Below are 19,037 nucleotides of genomic sequence, written 5' to 3'. Positions count from 1 at the left end.
AATCGTTCTGAGTCATTTAAAAGAATTTAGAAACTTGATTGAAAAGCCTATTCTAACCATGATCTGATACTCAAAGACTGTTTCGGATCTCGGTTGCTGTATTTTGTCATGAGAAGGTAAAATGCTAAAATTTCTATTTGAAAAATTTGCATACTAGTGCTTATTATAAAGGATAATACAAAAATAAACTTGGGAGCTTTGCATTATTAATTTTATTTTTAAATCTACATAAGCATGAGGGAAAGAAATGTAATTGCAGAGAATTAAATCCAGAGGAGTTACAAATTTTCATTCGTCCCAAAAATTATCTGGGTATTTCTTCCTTAGCTGTCGTCTTGCAGCCACCGTTGATGCATAGATGACGTAGCCCCAGGAGATTAAAACGATGGCAAGCAGCAACTAAAATAACCAAAAACCGCAAAAGAGGTGTGAAAACCAAAAAATTACTGTAATGTGCCTGATATTTCCCTTCGCCCCGGTCAGGTCACCCGTGCCATTGATAAGGTGGGAATTACAGTAGCAAAGTCGAATAAAGGGGGTTCCCGTGGCGGGTACACCCAGCAGCCCTCACGTAAGAAGCGGAAGATCGTATCCTCCAGGAAGAGGCGGAGTCGAGGTGAGGGAGTGAAATGCTTAATTCAAGAATGGATTTTGGAGTTACTGGGTGCTGACGAAATAGGGCCCTATGTCTGCAGGCCCAGTGAGTCGATAACGGTGGAGCCTCGCGAGCCCAGGGACCTACCACTGAGTAAATCCAGTCCAGCGTGCGACGACTCACTGGCTTCATGGTAAGGAGGCGGCAGCGGTCCGCGGGAGCCGGCGGGAGCTGCGGGCCTCATAGTAACCTCCCAGGCGGTGGCTGCCTAGCGGCAGCCGCCATCTTTCAGCCGGGCACAAGCGTCCGCCTACTCGCTTCTTGCAGCGCTTTCGCCGGCCTCTTCCGCCGGGAGTTGGGAGCGGGATCACGTGATCGGGGGCCTAGCCCGCCTTTTAGAGAGGGGAAGAAATAAACGTTAATTTTTTTAGAGAAAAATGTTAATTTTTTTCTTTCCAGCTAGAGAAATCGAGATAGGCGTGCTTCCACTGGTTTTCTTTCTAGTTGCAATGCATTAGTACTGCAGGATAAGGTGCTGTCGTGTCCATTTAAAAGTTAGTTTGGAAAACAATCTGTTTTAAATATTACATCGGCATCTAACGCTGGAAGAATTAACACTTTCTGCCCCGCCCCGCCTGCATCTGATACCACACAATTTTAATGGACGTTCGTCTGTTCATCTTTGACGTAAAAATAGCACCCACTCTTTTGTATGTGACAAATCATTGTGGGAACTCCTGTAAATCGAGCCATTCTTAAATGTGTAACTTGTAAAAATAATATCTCTAAGAAGAAATAGGTGGGACGCGTTAGCCGCCATAATGTACCAGTCAAGCAACAAGTGTTTGTTGAGCATGTCTGATGTTCTTCAACGGCCGCGCGTGAGATACTAAGCCCCGAGCACGGCAGTTTTGCGGGCGAGCGTACCAGGTTCAGCTCTAGAATGTTTGGGACGCTCACATTTAAGGCCTGAGGAGTAGAATCTGGCAACGGGCCGCTTTAGGCTCTAGACGTTCTTCATACCTCTCAGTTTCTCTTAAAAAGAGTGTCTAGATTTCAGGGAGTAGGAAGGGGAAAAGTGGAGAAAAACGTGTTTTGTTTGGGGAAGAGTCCAGGCCCTGTTTGTTAGGCTGTCCTGTTTCTCCCCAGCCTGGAGGGGATCCCTCTCTGAATACTTTATAGGATACTGGTTTTGGACTCCATGTCTTGCTTCCTGGAGATACACAATAGGAGGTGAGACTTCACGTCCGTGTAACAGTTCCCCTATCTAGACACTAGAGACAGTTTCGTAACTTCCCGCAGAGTTTGGTGAGCTTGAAACGACATCGAACTAGTTCTTGTGTTTTCTGGGTAAGTTAGGGGCGAACATTCAGCCAGTGTCCCAAGCGGCTGAGTACTACTGACGATGAGGGCCGTGCTCTCAGCCTGGGAGGGTCTCTCATCCCGGCTCTTGCGCGGCGGGGGAGGGGCCGCGTTTCAGCCGGCGCGCTGAGCCCCGCCCTCGAGGCTGGCGCGCGTCTGCTGCGCATGCGTGACGAAGGCGGGTGTTGTGTTGTGACGCGCCGGGAGCTGGGGGGTGGGTCTCGCTCTCTGCCCTGCTTCGGAGCTGCCATTGGTGATGAGCGCTTTGCGTCATAGGGGTCGCAGCAGCCACTGGGGTCTCCGCTGTCTCGCGAGGAGGGTGAAGCGCCCCCGCCTGCCCCCGCTTCGGAGGGTAGGCGGAGAAGTCGCCGGGTACGCCTTCGCGGATCCTGCCGTCACCGACCTACCTTTCTGGGCCGACGGGAGCTTGCGGCGAGCGCCCCAGCTGGGCCTGCGCCGGCGTCTTCCGAGGTGAGTGAGATCCGGAACAATGGGGCGCGGGGGTCGGCGGGGCTGGGCGAGCTGGCGCTCTCGCCTGGAGCGGCGCCTCGGGACCCGAAGGCTGCGGTCTTGGCCTGCGGTCTTGGCCTCCGAGGGCCAGGGCCGGGTTTCCCGGGCGGCTCCTGCAGCGCACCTGTGGATTGATGCGGGCGGGCGGGCGGGCGAGGGTTGCGCTTCCAACGAGCGCTCTCGAGGGGCGCGAGCTTGGCAGTGTACTGGAAAGAGCTTGGTCTCTGGGAAAAACAAAAAAGCAATGAGACTGAATCGTGGCGTCACCACTTACAGGGTGTGTGACCTTGCCTAGGTTCCCTAAGCCCCTGAATCTGTCTGTAAAATGGGAATAACAGTATTTAAGTTCATTATGTAATGCGCCTGGTGCTTATTTTAGGTCTGTCCGGTGGCAGTTCTGAACCAAAGCAAACGACTATCACCGTGGCTCTTGCACTCGTCTGTGCTGTTACGCATTCTGGGCAGAAATTGCCTGTGACTTGTTCATCCTTCCATTTACTGCAGCTTTCCTCATGGACTGCTGATTGTAGGCTGGAAAGGGGCAGTGCTGAGATGAGCCACATAGTGATTTAAGATGAAAACGGAGTAGACCTTTTGATAGGTAATTTTCAAGATTAAGATAAATTAAGAAACAGCTGCCCAAGATTTAAGTTAATGGTGGCAAGAGCTTTCTGGATTTTGTCCATGAAATGCAAAGAAAGCTATACAATCAGCTAAAACCAATCATGCTTGTCTGCAATGAGTCGTTTTAGAGGGGAGCAGTTCCCAACCAATTCTTATTGCTGGAATTGGAGTTAAATTTGGTAGGATCTCGTCAGGTAGATCCTACAAAAAATTTGATAGGATCTCGTCAGGTAGATCCTACAACTCTTGTGCATTCTTTTGGAATTGATTAAAATGCAGTTCAGAGAGGTACAGTGATTTTTTTTTAAGGTGGCAAGAGGTAGGAACCAGTTTATTTTTAATACTTGGGTAATCTGTTTCATCTGCTCATGAACCCTTTTTAGTCACTTTGCCTAGAAATAGTATAATATATTAAGTATGATAATTATTTTGTTATTAGTTATGGCTGATGAGTTACCAAAATTCACTTCATGTTCACATTACATAGAGAAGAGTGGTGCGTTCTTATTATGAATCGAGCACTGTGCTAAGGGTTTTCATAAATGTCCCGTCACACAACCACCTTTTCAAATGGGTATTGTTACTCTATTTTAGAATTGAGAAAACATGAGATTTTGAGAAATAACTTCCTCCAGGTCACACACCTAATAAGTGGTGGTGATTCTCAGCCTTGGCTCTGCATCAGAATTAACATCTCTCCTGCAAATGTAATCAGCAGATGATTAAATTTTATATACAGTGTATGTCATAGATGACTTTTGTAGGAAGTCTGAGTTTAATTCTACAGAGCAGTTCTACTTCGTTTATGTCATTGTGCAGTTTTTCAAATCAGCCTCTGAAATGTAGATTTGAACTTCCTGATTCCTTATATGCTCCATCCGTTTTCCCTAGATGTGTGTTCATCTTATCTGAAATTTCCCTGATTATCTGAAATTTCCCCGAATTGTGACATGAAGTGTTCTTATTCTTGTTAAAACTGGATTTGAGGATTTGGGAAAGGGAAGTTTTGGCTTAATCGATTTATACTAAAGATGGTAAACTGGCCAGGCGCGGTGCCTCACGTCTATAATCCCAGCACTTTGGGAGGCCGAGGTAGGCAGATCACGAGGTCAGGAGTTCGAGACCAGACTGGCAAACATAGTGAAACCCCGTCTCAATGTAAAATACAAAAAATTAGCTGGACATGGTGCCGGGCGTCTGTAATCCTAGCTCTTTGGGAGGCTGTGTCAGGAGAATCGACTGAACCCGGGAGATGGAGGTTGCAGTGAGCCGAGGTCGCAGCGCCACTGCACTGTAGCCCAGGCTTCAGTGTGAGACTTCGACTCAAAAGAAAAAAGTTGATAAATTTAATTTAGGATTTGGGAGACAGTTTAGGAAGTGTGACTGAAGAACTGATTGTCTCCTGTGTAAACTTATAGTCCTAATTCCTAGAGTGCTAGGATAGAGAAACCTTTATACAGGCTTCTTACAGAACTCGAAGTACTGTGTCTATTATCAGGTCTCCCTTTGCTACTTAAATCCAGAACCTCTCTTGCAAATCAACCATTCTTAATCTGTATCTGGTCATCCCAGTTTTTATGCCTTAATTTGTATTTTTAAAAGCTTTGTTGAGATTGCATTCCATCCATAAAGTTCACCTGTTTAAAGTTAAGTCAGTTATTTTTCGAATATTTAGACTTGTACAACCATCACAATAATCTAATTGTAGAACATTTTCATCATCCCAGAAAGAAACCTCATTACTGCCCCAGCAACAGCCACCAGCTTAATTTCATCTCTCTAGATTTGCCTATTGCGGACGTTGCATGTAAAAGGATTCTTGTGAATTTTTTTTCATTATTTAGCATAATAAAAAGGTTCGGCTGGGCGCGGTGGCTCACGCCTGTAATCCCAGCATTTCGGGAGGCCGAGGCGGGTGGATCACGAGGTTAAGAGATCGAGACCATCCTGGTAAACATGGTGAAACCCCATCTCTACTAAAAATACAAAAAATTATCTGGGCACGGTGGCACGTGCCTGTAATCCAGCCACTCGGGAGGCTGAGGCAGGAGAATTGCCTGAACCCAGGAGGTGGAGGTTGCGGTGAGCCGAGATCGCGCCATTGCACTCCAGCCTGGTAACAAGAGCGAAACTCCGTCTCAAAAAAATAAAAAGGTTCGTCCATGTTACAACATGTTACCAGTACTTTGTTCCTTTTTATTGCCAAATAAAATTCCATTGTATGGATCAACTACATTTTCTTAATCCATTCAATTGATGGGTATTTGAGTTTCTCCTTTTGAGATATTATGACTAAAGCTGCTGTGAATATTCATATACAGGTTTTTGTGCAGACATGTTTTTGTTTCCCTTGGGTATATCTAGGTGTGTAATTGCTGGGTCATATGTTTGACTTCATTGGCATTTTAAAAAACATTTTAATTTAGTATTTAGTGATGATTTTTAAGAGCTAATTACTTATTTGATGATCTACATGCATTCCTATTTGATGCTTCTTTTTCTTTTTTAAAATATTGACTGGATCTTCCTTTGTTGCCTAGGCTGTCTCAAATTCCTGGCCTCAAGTGAGTCTTCTGCCTTGGCTTCCCAAAGTGCTGGGATTACAGGCGTGAGCCACCGTGCCTGGCCTCTTTGATGTTTCCAATGAAGACTGTTTATTTTGAAACAGGGTCTCATTCTGTCACCCAGGCTGGAATGTAGTGATGAAATTATGGCTCACTGCAGCCTGGTGGACCTCCCCGGCTGCCTCAGCCTCCTGAGTAGCTGGGATAACAGGTGTGCCCATCATGCCTGGCTAAGATTCTTTTCAGCTAATGATTCCTGTGTAGAAATACAAGAATGAGTTCTAATTCGTTTTTTTAACCTATTATGGAGTACATTACCAGTCATCATTCACCTTTTACTGTCAAAGTGGTTAACAGGCTTATAAAACTAGAGAAGAGAAGGGTAAGGTTTCTTTCCTTCTTTTTTTTTTTTTTAGATCATACTTTGTTCAGATTTTATTTTATTTCAACTACCAGTTTACTAACTAGTAGTAATTCCCTAATTCATTTTCAGCTGTAATTTTCTTTTCTTTGTTTTTTGAGACAGAGTTTCACTCTTGCTGCCCACACTGGAGTGCAATGGTGTGATCTCAGCTCACCACAACCTCTGCCTCCCGGGTTCAAGTGATTCTCCTGCCTCGGCCTCCCGAGTAGCTGGGATTACAGGTGTCTGCCACCACACCCAGCTACTTTTTTGTATTTTTAGTAGAGGTGTGATTTCTCCATATTCATCAGGCTGGTCTTGAACTCCTGACCTCAAGTGATCCTCCCCCTTCGGCCTCCCAAAGTGCTGGGATTAATAGGCATGAGCCACCGTGCCCAGCCCTCAGCTGTAATTTTTATATGAACTGGAAGTGTTGAGTAAACACTAAAACTCTGTTTCAAAGAACTAAGTGAAGATCAAATGTATTAATTTGGAATTCACTGGACTTTTATCCAAGTCCAGTCATCCCCTCATATAGAGGAGAAAACTAAAGTCTAGAGTAATGTGGTTGTCTCCACATTAACTAGAGCTAGTTATAGGTGAAACCTGGTCTCCAGTCCAAATCTTTTGATAAACTCTTTGGTTCCTTCCCAACTTTAATCTGTCCCTTCCCTCTAACACACACACAATCTCTGAACTGAAAGGTCTTTAATTTTATGTGTTTCTTTAAATTTTCAGAGTGGGCAGATTAAAAAATGTTAAAAGTAGGGAGAAATGCTGAGAATATTGTGCAGTATTAGGGATTTAGAGTTTTTTTTTTATTTTTTTGAGATGGAGTTTTGCCCTTGTTGCCCAGGCTAGAGTGCAGTGGTGCAGTCTTGGCTCACTGCAACCTCTGCCTTCTGGGTTCAAGCAATTCTGCCTGAGCCTCCCGAGTAGCTGGAATTACAGGCATGGGCCACCACGCCCAGCCAATTTTGTATTTTTAGTAGAGTTTCTCCATGTTGGTCAGGCTTGCCTTGAACTCCCGACCTCAGGTGATCTGCCCACCTCGGCCTCCCAAAGTGCTGGGATTACAGGTGTGAGCCACCGTGCCCAGCTCTGGGTTTTAGAGTTTGGATGGGCAGAAAGCAATTAATATTATGTATTTATAATTCTGCTTTTCCAGACCTTTCAGGACAGTGATGATTTTTTGCATTTTCAGTCCAGTAAATAGAAGACTAGAAATACCTAGATCCCTGAAGAAATGCTTGTTTAGCATTAATTGATTCTCTATTAAGTTATGGTTCTGAGAAAGCCAACATGCTCTAAAGTGAGCAAGTTTAATATGAAACCTATGGCGGAATACTTGTATTTCACAGTCATGAGTTTTTGTTGTGGGTTTTGTTTATTGGTTTTTCTTATCGTTTGTTAAGGCCAATGAGTCCATTTAGAAAATTGCAATTTTGTCATTTGACTAACTTGACTCCGCTTGACTAGTGATGGAACTTCCTGTGATAAAGGAATATAATAGCTAATAGTTAATACATTCAAAATGATTAGTATAAAATTCAGCTTTGGGGCTTATAAGATAAAGCCAAAATGCATACAAGATTTCATCTCTAGCAAATTCATTTTGTTAGGTTTGAGCCAGTGTAAATCTATAAACTAATCTTTAATATTCTAGTCATCCTTGTGTGAAAGGATAATAAGGAAAGGGACCAAAAACATGTTTTCAAGATACTTTGTGGCCTGACTTTTGGATTAAAGAAAAAAAGTTAAAGGAAGGCTTATTAGGAATGCGTGATTAACTGAATATAATAGTGTAGTAATAGTAACTTAGTGTAGTTAATAACAACAGCTAACATTTACTCAGCAGCTACTATGAGCCAGGCATTGCCCCTTGACTTATTTTTTGTTTATTATTTAATCTTCCCTAAAAGATTTCTCTCCTTTTTAAAATGAGCTAAGGTTGAAAAAAGAATCTTTCACTAAAATTCATAGGATTGGTTTAAACAGGCGAACTTTCTGATATGTAAGTTATATCTCACCAAAGTTGTTTTACAAAAGTACATATAACGTATCACAGATAAATCAGTAGCCTGTATTGTTAGTAGTATATGTATATGAAAGATATAAAGCCATGCATAGAAATAACATCAAGTGAGGACTGGTGTGTTTTTGGTTTTTTTTTTAGAGTGATAGGAGGGGAAGATAAGGGACATAAGTGGTGGATTCATGGGTATTTGTTATGGTTTTTTTTTTTTTTTTGCATATGTCAGATATTTCTCATTATTTTTAAAAAGAATAATATAATGTTACATAATATTTGAGAGCTTTACTGTGTACCAGGTGCCTTTTCTAAGGGCTTTTTACATCTTCACAAAACCTGTGAGGGAGATTCTGTTATCACTGATCTGCAGATGAAATTAAAGCACAGAGATAGTAACTGACACATAGTCACACTGGTAGTGTGGAACCAGAATTAAGTCTTAGGAAATTTGACTTCAGAGCTTATGCTTTAAGCACTATATTACTATGCTACCAGAGCTTATGCTTTAAGCACTGTATTACTGTGCTACTTTGCCCCTTTATAATGCAACAAAAGTTATGGGTTACTTAAGTATTTTCACCAAAATATGTTTCAAGGTCTTTATTTGCATTTTTGTTGAGACTAGTCATTCCTCTATTATCAGGTTACTGATACATTTCTTTCCCTTTTACAGATAATGGCATCAGCTGCTAAGGAATTTAAAATGGACAACTTTTCACCTAAAGCTGGCACTAGCAAATTGCAACAGACAGTACCAGCTGATGCATCTCCTGATTCTAAGTGTCCTATATGCTTGGATAGATTTGATAATGTGTCTTACTTAGATCGCTGCTTACATAAGTTCTGTTTTCGCTGTGTACAGGAGTGGTCAAAAAACAAAGCTGAATGTCCACTATGTAAACAGCCCTTTGATTCTATTTTCCATTCTGTGAGGGCGGAAGATGACTTCAAGGAGTATGTCCTGAGGCCTTCATATAATGGTTCTTTTGTCACACCTGATCGGCGATTTCGCTACCGTACAACTCTGACAAGAGAACGAAATCCTTCTGTTTATTCACCTAGTAGGACCATGAACAGAAGAACAACAACTCCACCAGATAGTGGAGTACTATTTGAAGGGTTAGGCATTTCAACAAGATCTAGAGATGTCGAAATTCCTCAATTTATGAGACAAATTGCAATAAGGAGGCCAACTACCGCAGATGAAAGATCTTTGCGGAAAATTCAAGAACAAGATATTATTAATTTTAGACGAACTCTCTATCGTGCTGGTGCTCGAGTTAGAAATATTGAAGATGGTGGCCGCTACAGGGATATTTCAGCCGAATTTTTCCGCAGAAATCCAGCTTGCCTTCACAGGTTAGTCCCCTGGTTAAAACGTGAACTTACAGTTCTTTTTGGAGCTCATGGATCTTTAGTGAATATTGTCCAGCATATTATCATGAGTAATGTTACTCGATATGACTTGGAGAGTCAGGCATTTGTGTCTGATTTAAGACCATTTTTACTTAATCGAACTGAGCATTTTATACATGAATTTATCAGTTTTGCCCGATCTCCTTTTAACATGGCAGCCTTTGACCAGCATGCCAATTATGACTGCCCTGCTCCTTCATATGAAGAAGGCAGCCATTCTGATTCGTCAGTCATAACAATATCTCCAGATGAGGCTGAGACCCAAGAGCTAGATATTAATGTAGCCACTGTTAGTCAGGCACCATGGGACGATGAAACTCCTGGACCATCTTACTCAAGCTCAGAGCAGGTACATGTTACTATGTCTTCTCTTTTAAATACTTCTGACAGTTCAGATGAAGAACTTGTCACAGGAGGAGCCACGTCTCAGATACAAGGAGTACACACCAATGAGGACCTAAATAATGACAGTGATGATTCTTCAGATAATTGTGTCATTGTTGGGTTTGTTAAACCTCTAGCTGAGAGGACTCCAGAACTTGTTGAACTGTCCTCTGATTCTGAGGACTTAGGTTCTTATGAGAAAATGGAGACAGTGAAGACACAAGAACAGGAGCAGTCTTACAGTTCTGGTGATAGCGATGTTAGTAGATGCTCATCTCCACGCTCTCTTCTTGGAAAGGATGAACAAATAAATAAAGGGCATTGTGATTCTAGTACAAGAATCAAATCAAAGAAGGAAGATAAACGATCTACATCATTGTCAACTCCCAGAGACCTGAGCTCATCTGTAAGAGAAGACAGGGTGTATTCTCCATATAACCATAGACATAGAAAGAGGGGAAGATCAAGAAGTTCAGATTCACATTCTCAGAGTAGAAGTGGACATGATCAGAAGAATCATAGAAAGCATCATGGGAAGAAAAGGATGAAAAGCAAACGATCCAGAAGCCGGGAAAGTAGCAGACCTAGAGGGAGAAGAGACAAAAAGAGATCAAGAACTAGAGACAGCAGTTGGTCCAGAAGAAGCCAAACTCTGTCTCTAAGTAGTGAAAGCACAAGCAGATCAAGGTCTCATAGCAGTGATCACGGTAAAAGAAGATCACAGAGCAGAAATAGAGATCGTTATTATTTAAGAAATAATTATGGAAGCAGATACAAATGGGAGTATACTTATTATAGTAGAAACAAGGACAGGGATGGGTACGAATCATCTTACAGGAGGAGGACTCTGTCCAGAGCTCATTATTCTAGACAGTCTTCAAGTCCAGAATTTAGAGTTCAGTCTTTTTCTGAAAGAACAAATGCTAGGAAAAAAAATAATCACAGTGAGAGGAAGTATTACTACTATGAAAGGCACAGATCAAGGAGCCTGTCTAGTAACAGATCAAGGACTGCATCTACTGGGACTGAACGGGTGAGAAATGAAAAGCCTGGAGGGAAACGAAAATACAAAACACGGCATTTGGAGGGTACTAACGAAGTGGCTCAGCCATCTCGTGAATTTGCTTCTAAAGCAAAGGAGAGTCATTACCAAAAATCTTCATCAAAATTGGATGGAAACTACAAAAATGAGAGTGATAGCTTTTCAGACAGCCGATCATCAGACAGAGAGACAAAACACAAAAGGAGAAAAAGGAAGACCCGGAGCCTAAGTGTAGAGATAGTTTATGAAGGAAAAGCTACTGATACAACTAAACACCATAAAAAGAAAAAAAAGAAACATAAGAAGAAGCATAAGAAACACCATGGAGATAATCCTTCACGTTCTCCAGTTGTAATTACCATTGACAGTGACAGTGATAAGGATTCTGAAGTAAAGGAGGATACAGAACGTGACAATAGTGGTCCTCAAGACCCTCTACAAAATGAGTTTTTGTCTCCTTCCTTGGAACCATTGGAAACTAAAGATGTAGTTACAATAGAAGATGAATTTGGTGTGCTGGATAAGGAGTGTGATACTGCCACACTCACTAACAACTTGAATAATGCCAACAAAACTGTAGATAATATTCCACCTCCGGCAGATTCAGTTGAACAAACTCTTGATGTAAGAGAAGAGAGCACCTTTGTTTCTGATTTGGAGAACCAGCGCAGTAACATTGTGTCTATTCAGACTGAGCCATCAAGGCAGTTGCCATCTCCACGGACATCATTAATGTCAGTATGTCTTGGTAGAGACTGTGATATGTCTTAAAACTGCCAAAGCATCTCATTGAGAATTCTGACGATAAGAAAAAAAATGTCATTTAATGCAGTGTATTTAAAGATGACATTTGATGAAAACTCTCTTCCTCCTTACAATATTTTAAGTGATTTTTTTTTTTTTGGTGTAATTTGTAAAAATCATTATTTGTTCAAAAAGTATGTATGTCCCACCCTCAAAGATATGCACTTTTAAGTGAAGAAAATGATATTGCTAGCAGTTTATTTAAAACATGGGGTCCTTTTTAAATAAAATTATATAAATTTTAGAAGTTATTTCATAAAGCCATATGGTATTGACATATTTTTAAGGTAGTCAATAAGTATTTTTGAATTTTTTTTTTTTTTGAGAGTTATTCTGGAAATGTGTTAAAAGCTAGGAGAATCCCTTTGGACAGTTTATTTTTCTTCTTAAAAATTTATATGATTCAAAACCATTTCTTCAGGTTGAATTGAGGCGTTTTAATCTGCACAGTTTATCTTCTGCTAAAATAAAAATTTAATATTTCCTTTATATGCCTGTTTATCTGGACTGTTAGTAAAACAAATGTGTATTCAACAAAAGAAAAAAAAATAAAACAGTAACACTTTAAAACAAGAATCAGACATTTTCCTATGCAGTATATATTTTTTAAGTTTATTTTAGTAAACCTAAAATCTTGAAAGTAGCTAAAGGTATAATTATGTCATAAATACTGAACTTCAGGTGAACACATACTTCATAGTTTTAATTATTTTAGTTCTTTGATTTTAAGAAGTATCTTATTTGCTTTCTATTAGCAAAACAACTTTTAACTTGCTAAAAAAGGAAAAAAATGAAGAAAAACACTTACTGGCCGGGCCCGGTGCCTCATGCCTGTAATCCCAGCACTTTGGGAGGCCAAGGTGTGTGGATCACGAGGTCAGGAGTTCAAGACCAGCCTGGCAAAGATTGTGAACTCTGTCTCTACTAAAATTAGCTGGGTGTGGTGGCGGGCACCTGTAATCCTAGCTTCCTCATCAGGAAGATGAGGAGGGGAACTGCTTGAACCCAGGAGATGGAGGGAGGTAGGGAGGTTGCGTTGAGTTGAGATTGTGGTACTGCACTCCAGGCTGTGCGACAGAGCAAGATTCTTTTAACAAAAAAAAAAAAAAAACCATGTTACACTTCTTTTGCATTGGTAGTTCTTTTGTATAAAGTGGTTATGTTTTATCTTGTTTTAGAGATGATAAAATTACGTTTAGGCTGATGTAGGATTGCTACTGAACTGTGAAGCTTTAGTTAAATGTAACTTTATTCAGCTTTCAGTTTGCCTTTGCCTTGCCTTATTCATTCTTAATTCAGTAGAAATTGGAATGCCTGCTGTGTGGCAGGTTCTGTACTAAGTTTTATCAATAGAGCAAAGCAGATATGCTCCCTGCCTTCATGGTGCTTATGGACATGGTGCTTAAGACAAATATTTATATAAGCATAATATTATAAACTATCATATGTTCTCTGAGGAGAAAGTGTAATTCCCTTGTAAGTGAATGAGAACCTAATCATGGGTGGACTTGATAGCTGAAACTAGAGAACAAGCCAGCATTAACTGGGGGGAGGAATTACTGTTAGCAAAGGCTCCAGAGGCAGACGAAGAGCCTAGTGTATTCCAAGAACTAAAAGCAGGATTAGACAAGGGACAGAGGGTGGGAACAGTCTTGGTAGGCCATATTTAGAATCTGTTTATCCTAAGGGCAGTAGAAAATTGTTTAAAATGAGAAGAATCTAAAATTGATGTTGGCAATTTTTAAGTAAGCTCATTGAAAAATTGTGGGAAGACTACAGTTGATCAAGAAATACATATTACATTTGAAATTACTTTGTAGTTACCATGTAATTTTTGAGTATTAAAAACAACACTTCCACATTGTAAGTTCACATCATGTTTTCAATTAAACATTTAATGAAAACAGTACATGGCACCATCATCCTTTTGGGTGTTCAGGCCAAAAATTGCCAAGACTTGATTCATCCCTCTCCCTCAGGTTCCCTCATTCAGCTGCCAAATCCTGGGCACTAATGGTTTTTCTGATATTTCTATTGTGTCTATACCATCCACATCCAATCTGGATAGCCAAGATTTCTCATCTATGCTACCATAATGGGTCAGCCTGTATTCACTGTTGGCCTACACCTACTGCTTTCCCCCATCCATTTGTGATGCAGTGCTGAAAAGATCTTTTTTTTTTTTTTTTTTTTTTAAGCAGTCTCGCTCTATTGCCCAGGCTGGAGTGTAGTGGCGTAATCTTGGCTCACTGCAACTTCTGCCTCCTGGGTTCAAGCGATTCTCCTGTCTCAGCCTCCTGAGTAGCTGGGATTACAGGCGCCCACCACCATGCCGGCTAATTTTTGTGTTTTTAGTAGATACTGGGTTTCACCATGTTGGCCAGGCAGGTCTCGAACTGACGTCAGGTGATTCCCCCTATCTTGGCCTCCCAAAGTGTTGGGATTACAGGTGTGAGCCACCGTGCTTGGCTGATCTTTTTAAATTTTCATTTCATTCGCTGCTTAAAATCCTTCAGTAGCTTCCCGCAGACAAAATCCACAGCATGATGTGGTTTATAGATTTCTGCCTAATTAGGCTCTGGCCCATCTTGAGCATTTCTGTTACCTCATTAGGGCTCTTGCTACGCTAGCCTGCTCCAGTGTTATGGAGGTGCTGCTCCCTACTACATGGGAGCTTTCATTCATGGCAGTTTTCTTCTGCTGGAAACTGAATTTCACCCGGACTAACCTAGATTTCTGTTAAAAATGCCCTCTTCCCACCTCCCCATAACTGCTTTGAACAGGCTCCTTCAAACCACTCAAAACAATTAGGAGTTGATTACTAAACGCCTTATCTTCCACCAGTCTGAAAGTTCTGTGACAACTATGTATCGGTTGTAAAGTAGTGAAAGAACTGCTAGTTTCTAGAAAGAATCTTCTAGATTTAAAGCACTGGGTGAATGAATAGGACCTGGAGAATTTAAAAATAGGCCAAGGCCTGCTTTCAAGAAGCTCTGCTATCTATAAACTTGTAGACTGATAGTATGTTCTTTCAACTTGTTCATCTGAATTCAGTGTCCTTGGCATTTTATTTTACCTCAGATTCTCAGTGTTGTGACTTTTGTCACTTAATCTGTGTAAGGAAATTAAGCCATTCATGCTTGCTTACCCATAATCCTTGTTGACAACACAAATTTGTTACTGCTTTTTACCTCCTACTCCATATAGTGGAGTTCAATCTTCCCAACTTTCTAGCCAATTGAAAGGGCCTCACTAACTCATCCAGTCTGTAGTAAAGAAGAGCAGTGTGTACAAAGGGGCTTACAGGAGGCAAGCTGACAACCCGCACATCCTGGGAATTCTTCCCTCGTGAAGAATAATTGCAGTCCCCTGCCAGTGTAGGATGTCGACGAGCTGAGCAAGCCAGTAGCACATCTCTGGATGCAGAAAAATTTTTGGAAGTTACTTTTGGTGCTGGAACCCAGGTGTGATCTGGTTTGGGCTGTTGCCAATCCCAGAATTCCCAACAACTGGGGCAAGGAATGGGAAGTGGAGGGGTAGGGGTTTCCCTGTGTCAAAACTCTGATTTCCTCAGCATTCAGTGTGGATGCACCTTTAGATGTGGACCCTATGAAAGGAAGAGTATAGAGCTTAGAGAGGTATAAAATCAAAAGGGTTTGCTTTGTTTTTTGTTTCGAAACTTAAAATGGGAAGGGGAGAGAGCCCCTTGAGAAGGAACGGTTGACTAATTAAACAAAGTTCCTGGATGGGAAAGATGGTCCAGAGCACAGGGGAATGAAATTAGCAATGGACAAGCAGAGGCAAGTCTTACTATAAAATGGCAGGAGGTAAAAACAGGCAAAGAGGTATTTGTTGGTAGATGCATTAAGATGAGGTAATAGATGCCCTAAACCCTCTCCTTTACAAAATAGAAGAATGCCATCTTCTGAGAAGGTTGGATCATGAGTAGGACTGGGTTGGAGAGGAGTGGAAAAATGCCCCTTGAAAGACACGGAGAGAGGGTTAAGAATTGCTGATTAGTATTGAGGCCTCACCTGAGATGGGATATTTAAATTTGTGGGACACTGTGATTTGTGACTTCTTTTTGTCCCTCCAGCATTCAACACGAAGTAAAAGCAGAAGCTAATGTTGGACCTATAGAATGCATTTAGTATTCATACTGAGCAAATGAATAAATGGATGGATTTATGATTGATGTTCTGGATGAGCAGTAGAAGGACAAAGGGGCAAGGGAATTGAGGGAGAGAGTGGTGCATTCTGTTATCTGGGCTGAGTAGGGAGGGATGTGAAGCCGGGAGATTATCAAGGGATTCATTTTCCAATGAGATTCCAATAGGTACAAGAGCAGGAGTAAGAAGACAAAAATATTTTAGAGAGTGCCTAATTATAGGCATTGTTGGAAGTAGGTGACTGAATTGAAATGAGTGGAGCTGAAGGTGACTAATTGAGAATAATCTGTGAGGTTGTAGGTATATCGTCAATAAAGACATTCTGAGTGATGTCAGGAGATACAGGATGGAGAAGGAAGTAGTTGTGTCATCGTGCTTATATATCTTCCTTTAAACTATATTTGTGCTCCTCCATAGCAGCTGGCATGCAGAGAAGATTTAAGATTTGCTGAATAAATTATTTTCTCATTCTTGGTTTTTAGTCAAAACCTGAATCACTAAGTTATTAGAAAACTCTGGGATATGGCCATTTAAAAAAACACAGTAAGATTACTTGTTACAATGTCATGAAAATGGTAAGTTCTTTCCTATTTTACCTGCAAAGATATTATGTGATGGTAAATACCATTGGATCTGTCCTTGAAGAAAGCAAGAGGCAAGGAAATGGTGTTCAAATTAAGCTAAGCTCTGAGGCCAAATTTCAACCTGTAGAATCTGCAACTGTGGTTACTCCAGAACATTGGGTAATATACTTTTATATAGACACAAGAGGGCAAAATTAGGCACCTACAATTTGCTTGGAGTAGGCTGGCTCCAGCTTACCTGCATGACCATTTGCACTGTAAATAGGTAAATATAGTTCTCTCCGGGACAAGGGGATATCCCTCGGGATATCTGTAAAACTGATTTATTCATCAGGCATTGAGTACATACAGTCCAAGACTATTCTAAAGGCTAGGGATATAAGGATGAATAGGATGGAACCAACAGGAATCTTAAGGTAGGAATGGAACGATTAGATTTGTTCTTTTTTTTTTTTTTTTTTGAGACGGAGTTTCGCTCTTGTTACCCAGGCTGGAGTGCAGTGGCGCGATCTTGGCTTACCGCAACCTCCACCTCCTGGGTTCAGGCAATTTTCCTGCCTCAGCCTCCTGAGTAGCTGGGATTACAGGCACGTGCTACTGTGCCCGGCTAATTTTTTTGTATTTTTAGTAGAGACAGGGTTTCACCATGTTGACCAGGATGGTGTCGATCTCTTGACCTTGTGATCCACCTGCCTCGGCCTCCCAAAGTATTGGGATTACAGGCATGAGCCACCGTGCCCGGCCTAGATTTGTTCTTAAAAAACAACTAGTAGGAATGTAGAAGAAACTCTTGTCTTGACGTGGTGGTTCATGCCTGCAATCCCAGCACTTCGGGAGGCCGAGGCAGGAGGATCACTTGAACCCAGGAGTTTGAAGTTGCAGTAGCCATAATCACGCCACTGAACTCCTGCCTGGGTGACAAAGTGAGAGCCTGTCTCACATACAAAAAGTTCTTTTCAGTAGCTCAAACCAGATACCAGAAGGGCCTGTACAAGAACTGACAATAGGATCCAGAGAATAGTCTAGATTGGAGATTCCTGAGGTAGACAAGACAATATTTGGGTATCATTTAGACAGAGATGGGTTGTGAAGGACAGGGAAAATTCTGGGATGACCAGACCTTCCCCCTCCCATATGAGAGTTAGATGCATGGTGATACCATCATCTGTGGTGAGAAATACAGAAATAGGAATAGTTTGGGAGGAAAATGAGTTCAGTTTGAGACCAAGCATCCCAGAGTTGTGCTGTTGAATAGTAGCTGCTAGCCACATGTTGACATTGGGCACTTTGGCTGTGGTAAAATTTGGCTGGTAAAACCGAGGAGTTGAACTTTAAATTTTATTTAGTTTTAATTAATTTAAATAGCCACACGAGGCTAGTGGCTGCCATATTGGTCAGTAAAGGTATACGACATTCCCACTGTCACAGATGACATAGAAGATACTCATCAGGAGGAAAACTTCCTGTGGGAATATGAAAATTGGAGTGTGAATCTTGGAGGAAAGACTGGGGCTAGAGAGATGATTTACGAGTTGCTGTGAAGCAGAGTAGTACTGAGGCTGTGGGAGGGTGAAATACTCCAGAGAGAGGAGGTAGAGCAGAGAAGTAGACATAAGTGAGAATTCTAGGAAACAAAATATGAAAAGTTGCCTGGCAACAGAAAAGGAGCTTTCTCAAAAGAGGCCAAGAAGTATTTCCCACAGTCCCATATACTTTCTTTGCCTCTTCAATTTTATATTGTGTCTCCTGTATCTAACAAATACAGTGCCCTGCTCATTATGGAATGTAAACAGACTTTTTTTTGAGAGGTTAATCTTATTTTTAGGTCCTTAGGAGCACTTCACTCTTACCTTCGTGTGATCATTATATTAGAAACCGTTGCTCTGGTGGAGCAGGTTAGGGTGCCTCCAAGGAAATCTAATAGGATTTTTAGACAGACTATAGGACTGGAAAGTACTGTCTTTAGATTCTACTCTATCAGTCACTCTCCTTTGCTTCCCTTCATGCCCAGTTATGATTTTCTGAATTATGTTTTAATCACTCTCCTTACAATACTCTCCAATTCGCTTGCCCTTGTTTCTTTCATATTTACCTACTTTAGGAGTTGGGAAACTTTTCCTCTAAGGCCAGATGCAGGCTGTGTCACATAATCTTTATTTTTTTCTACTTTTTTTTTTTCAAATTGAAGTTCAGCTTTGCTTTGTTGCCTAGCATGGCTTGAACTCCTATGTTCAAGCAGTCCTCCCACCTTGGCCTCCCAAAGTACTGGGATCATAGGTGTGAGCTACCGTGCCTGGCCTACAAACTTTTTAAATGTTAAAACAATTTTTAGCTTTTGGTCTGTACAAAAACAAGACTTGCCAGATTTGGCATGCAAGCTGTAGTTGGCTAACACTTTACCCAGCAAGATCTCAGTCTGGATGAACCCACCTCTTCAGTTGTGCCTACGTGCATGCTGCTAAGTATTCGTGAAGGAAATCACTAACTAGCAACTCTGCAGATTGGTGTGTATCACTTCATATGCTGTACAACATTAGAGGGCAAGTTC

The 19,037-nt window shown here is 41.4% G+C and overlaps 1 protein-coding gene and 1 long non-coding RNA gene across 3 annotated transcripts; one reads left to right on the top strand and one right to left on the bottom strand.

Moving 5' to 3' along the window:
- Positions 1-194: 194 nt before the first annotated feature.
- On the bottom strand, positions 195-895 carry LOC100895723 (small integral membrane protein 27). The gene is made up of 2 exons (XR_001912521.4): positions 743-895; positions 195-399 (listed from the first exon to the last, which is right to left on the bottom strand). It is a non-coding gene; the product is annotated as a small integral membrane protein 27 (long non-coding RNA).
- TOPORS (TOP1 binding arginine/serine rich protein, E3 ubiquitin ligase) lies at positions 636-12,306 on the top strand. 2 transcript variants are annotated; one of them, XM_002742998.7, is made up of 3 exons: positions 636-788; positions 2,234-2,428; positions 8,764-12,306. In XM_002742998.7, the coding sequence occupies exons 1-3, from the start codon at positions 786-788 to the stop codon at positions 11,701-11,703; spliced, it is 3,138 nt and encodes a 1,045-aa protein (XP_002743044.3). In that variant the 5' UTR covers positions 636-785; the 3' UTR covers positions 11,704-12,306. The 2 variants fall into 2 exon arrangements, with proteins under 2 accessions (XP_002743044.3, XP_078226625.1); XM_078370499.1 differs by lacking the exon at positions 2,234-2,428.
- Positions 12,307-19,037: the final 6,731 nt, after the last annotated feature.

This window comes from Callithrix jacchus, chromosome 1 (genome assembly GCF_049354715.1).
Source record: "Callithrix jacchus isolate 240 chromosome 1, calJac240_pri, whole genome shotgun sequence".
In the NCBI taxonomy this organism is placed as follows: Eukaryota; Metazoa; Chordata; class Mammalia; order Primates; family Cebidae; genus Callithrix; species Callithrix jacchus.
This window is presented reverse-complemented; position numbering and strand designations above follow the sequence as displayed.